The following is a 4,910-nucleotide window of genomic DNA, read 5'->3' as shown; positions in this document are numbered from 1 at the left end:
TTACGGCTTAAGCGCACAAACTAGGTCAGGTATTTTAGAATAGTATTCAACCAAGTCTGGAACGCTATCAAACGTCTTGTCAAAGCCCTATAATAGCCAATTAGGTATACAATTAGTAAAATGCTGCATGCAATGTATAATAACCTTTCTATAAAACCATTATCTATTGCAAATATTAATACAACCTCTATATTAGGTCGACCATTGTTCATTAGAATCTTATAATGATAGATCATAGCTTCATCATCCGGTTTAGAGCTTGGAGCAACAAGTGATAGAGCATAATTATGTGGATCGCTTTTACTTTTTCTGATAAGAAATCTCCCAATGTGATCGTACTCAAGTAATTTTGCTTCTGTTTGCTTTCTAAATAGATAATCAAAATTGATCCTTATAGAGTTGACGATTTTATTATTTAGAAATACTATCCTGAGAACACTATATACGAGTTTGTGGTGCGATAACATGCTATCTAGAGCATTTTAATTGATAACAAAAAATATAACCAACTCAATGATCAAAAATTGTCTAAAGTACCATAAATTTATTACCAACTAATAAAATTTACCGAGTTAGGTGTGGCTTAAACCAAGCATTTTTATCTAATTGTTCGGATATCCTTGAGCTATGAGCTCTAAAAGTAGGTGATATAATAACAAAATTAGCCATCAAAAAATAATCTCTGAGTGCACCGTGCTAGTGTTATATGTCTGTATTATGGAACACAACTGACTACTGTATATAACGAATTTATTACATAACATCATAATATCCTTAGCAAATGTGATGTTATTAGCGCGATATAGATTAATTATACTGGACAATCACCTGTTATCCCTATTATTGCTATCATTTGAAGGGTTTTGATCAATGTTATCTTCGCTTAAATTTTCCATACCACTTGTGTTATTTCGATCTGTAGAACTTTGATGAATTAAAGCTTGAATTGCTCCTATCGACAGAATTAAAAATTTGACAACAATAATCGTATTACTTGAATTTCAGCTACAATTAAAATATTAAATTTTATAAACAACAAGGTACTAAATATGTTAATAGAAAGGCATTTAATACGAAGATAATATAGCCTAAATTCAGTATAGATTGTATTATATTCCTTTATAGTAACATTTATCGGTTACTATAAATTGTTATTGAAGTAGCTATTGGTACCAGACCAAACATCAATATAACAAATTTCTGCAATCAAAATAATATAATAGGCTGACTTTAGATAGCTACAACTTACCACTGCTGGATGTCAAGATGATGTCACCAGCGGATATCTTGCGCGGTGGTAGTGGTGGAGGAAGGGACGGATCACGACAATATCCAGCTGTAGTAAACTTGGTCTGCATTGGAGGATACTCGTTAAACATTTTTTGACTTTGCATAGAATCTAAACTTGGTTTGAGTAAATTATCTCGAGGTGGTAATGGTGGACAGTCGATATCATCTTCATCGATAATAATCATGATATTGTTAGGCCTAGAGGATAAAGTAGCGCATGAAGCAGACATGGCGCGTCGACGTGGTGCTAATTCGTTTACTTGATAATTAGGGTCAAGGTTCGATTTTAATATCATAGATTTGTCCTGATATGATCTAATGCCATGTTTTAGCTACATATTGGTATGAAAATGGAAAATAGTGCATTTAATTAGTCAATCATAAAACGTTTTTATCGTTATGATTACAAAATAATACCATTGCTAATTAGGAATTTCAAGACGTTATAACGAAGCTAGTAAATAAGGTATCCCGTAAAATTAGCTGCTATTACTGTATCGGGACGTTAAGCAAAATAAATTTATGTTATCGATAATTCTTATTTGCTACCTATCATAATCATATACGGCATATTATAATTACTTAAATTAGTATGTAAAATTAAAATTACTTTAGAAAAGCTAATCTAGTACGTACATACTTGTTTATTACCTTAAAAAAAGTCATAGATAACAAATGTATAATAATATAATGTGTGTATTGGTAAAATTCATTGATACTAGGTATAATATTGTAGTAGGTAATTAAAATCAAATAGCTATTATCAAGTATGTGGACAAGATATATAGCTGATTTTGATTCCCATTCTTTAAAAATATATTTGCAATGAGTATAAGTAATTAATAGATTAGGGTAGCATTTAAGAAAAAATTTTGAACTATAGATTTACCCATTTTCGATTTGATATCAAAGGACTAGGTGGTTTATAAGCAGTATCTTCTTCAAGTCGTTCATAAATATCCTTGATTGCTTTGGAAATTAAGCGAGCCATGTTCTTAATCTATAACATCATGAAAATTGAAAATCTTTTTGGTTTAATCCCCTCATAAAGATTCCTCCAATATATTTGAAATCATATATTAGAATGTATAATATATATGAAATCTATATTTCAATTTTTACATTATTTTCAACTTCAACTACTTGTATATCAAATAATTTCATAAGTGATAATGATGAACAGGATGACTGCATAAAGCTAGTTACTGTATTTGTGATGTACTGCAATATCTAATGTAAATAATTTATTAGATATTTTTAATAATAAAGCTGTAATTAAGGCAAAATTGATATAGGATTGAATTAATCATGTAAAAATGTTATATACTCGTACTATGTACGTAAATTATTAGCGATATTAAGTCGTTATACGGAATAGAAATTGTCTATGAGTAGATAATATTTAAAATTAAGAACATAACTTCATTTTACCAGACTTACTGCTGTTTTAGATTGAGCTGTCAATGCGTAAGTTTCTCCATAATCACTTCTTTCGTGTCTTGTTATAAGAGTTAACAATTTTTCTGAATGATTGCATGTACAGTAACGCAAATTTAATAAATCAGCGTCTAAAACTGATGTCTTTGAATATTTAAATAAGGTAGTGGCACAGGAGTAGTTTCCCAGTTACGGTTTTGTGTGCCATGGATACCCACCGATTCAGAAAACGTTGTTGAGATAGTTATAAATATTGATCGAGTATTAGTAATATCTATATCATGTACATAGAAATATAAACTTTGTACATAATATTTTCCTCACCTGTTTATAATGGTCGTAAGCAATAATTCGATCGAAAGAAATACCAAGTTGGATTTCATTGGGTTTAGAAGCTGTATTCTAAGATACAGACAGCGAATTTTTAGTTCAATTTAAAAAGTATTTTCATTTACATAATGTAGTATCCAGTATGTGAATAAGGCTGAAGCATTTTCTCTAAATACTTGTACAATAATTGTAGTGATAATGTAGCAGTAGATGTTTTAGTTAATTTTATTGCTGTAAAATTAGTACTAATAACTACAATAGCAGTTATTAAGTTATCATGAATCATAGGACTTTGTCGTATAAAAGCTTTCTTACCCGTAGTCTTTCGATGTTATCATTAATATACTGGCGTGGATTTTGCTGTCGACAATGAATAAGAAATCGACCGATAAACTGATAAATTAATTAGAAAGAACATTAATATAAATATGACGTAGCTTTTATGATATAATACTGGGTGAACATAATAAGCAATGCAATAAAGCTGTTAAAGCCATGTTAAAATACATTATACAAGATTTAAGGATTTAGGAACTTATAAAGCTATTCATGTAAAGGATACATGCGTACAGTACTATAGACCCATTTCCATGTATGTTGTTATATAATCTTGATCTTTACCGGTAGTTACAGAGTACGATATTGTTATTGGCTAGTCATAGCAATAATGCTATCACTATTATCAGTAACATACAACATTTTTACAGAATTAAACCTATAGCACCGTAACTTTTCTCAGAGCACATTTGTAGTGAAGCATTTAAAGGAATTTATACTAAGCATTGTAAAATCAATTGGGATGGATAGAACCCTTTAAAGATCTCATTTAGTAGCTTAGTATCAGGAAAGCAATATTTAATTCTGTTTTGCAGAAGGAGTTCTAGCCATCAAATATATCAGTACGTAGAAAGCACATCATCAGTCTAATTCTTTTTATAAAATGAGCAAAGTTATATCACATTTTAATTAAAAGCTAAATTGTTTTACATTTATTACATTTAGATCTTCACATGCTGTAATCAACTATATTTAGTTAAAGTATTTGAGTTTAACTTACAGGACATACAAAAAATAGAAATTAATCGAATATATGTATAATATTATTTACAATGCTTATTGTTTGATAGAAATGAATTAAATTGTGCTGTCTCAGACTATCTGCTCTACCACTAAGAGTATGCTGCGGAAAAAATTACAACGGAAGCAACCAATTTAAACCATAGAGGTATCTATAACATCCATTACTAGACGTTAAATACTATTCATCTAAATAGATCGCTAACGAAATGGTATTTCTTACTGAAGCTATTATGATGATTTAGTAGTATGATCAATTCTAACAGCTTAAATAATTTTAGCGCCTTAAAAAATTTCTACCGTTAAGGATAGAAAAAATAAGAGAATTCATAAAATAGCACCTATGAAGGAGGAACGCACTGCATTACTGTGAGAGTAGTACAATCATTGTTTGGTTAATTTTTCTGCTGTTGACTTTGTTCATCTGTAGATCAAGAAGTACTTAATAGCCTACTAGTATGATTTAGTATAAACTAAATTTGTAACAGAAAATTTAAATCCGATCTTATTACAGATAAACATAATCGTCAAATGTTATTTGGAAATAATATACATGTCAAGATAAGAGTAATCATGGTATGATAATTTTTTTATTTCTTCTAATATCTACTTCAAATATGTGTAGACCGTCTATAATAGATTATATTGCTTACTTCAGCATCCCATAATATACCAACGACTTGACGACCATTAATCAGTGGTGCACGCCGATCTCTAAAACGTAAAAATTCGTATAGGTTTTCTTCATGAATTGAAATTTCCTTTTGGTCTTCCAT

The 4,910-nt window shown here is 29.7% G+C and overlaps 1 protein-coding gene across 1 annotated transcript; it reads right to left on the bottom strand.

The window, feature by feature from the left end:
- TRIADDRAFT_57463 (uncharacterized protein) lies at positions 1-4,910 on the bottom strand (the record flags this gene model as incomplete). The annotated part of the gene is made up of 9 exons (XM_002113335.1): positions 1-87; positions 186-366; positions 829-952; positions 1,250-1,622; positions 2,180-2,290; positions 2,731-2,871; positions 3,052-3,129; positions 3,373-3,450; positions 4,788-4,910. 9 exons carry the CDS (start codon positions 4,908-4,910, stop codon positions 1-3), a joined length of 1,296 nt encoding a protein of 431 aa, XP_002113371.1.

The sequence above is a fragment of the Trichoplax adhaerens genome, genomic scaffold (assembly GCF_000150275.1).
Source record: "Trichoplax adhaerens TRIADscaffold_6 genomic scaffold, whole genome shotgun sequence".
NCBI classification, from domain to species: domain Eukaryota; kingdom Metazoa; phylum Placozoa; class Uniplacotomia; order Trichoplacea; family Trichoplacidae; genus Trichoplax; species Trichoplax adhaerens.
Note: the sequence above shows the minus strand (reverse complement) of the source record. Positions and strands in the feature narration are given on the sequence as shown.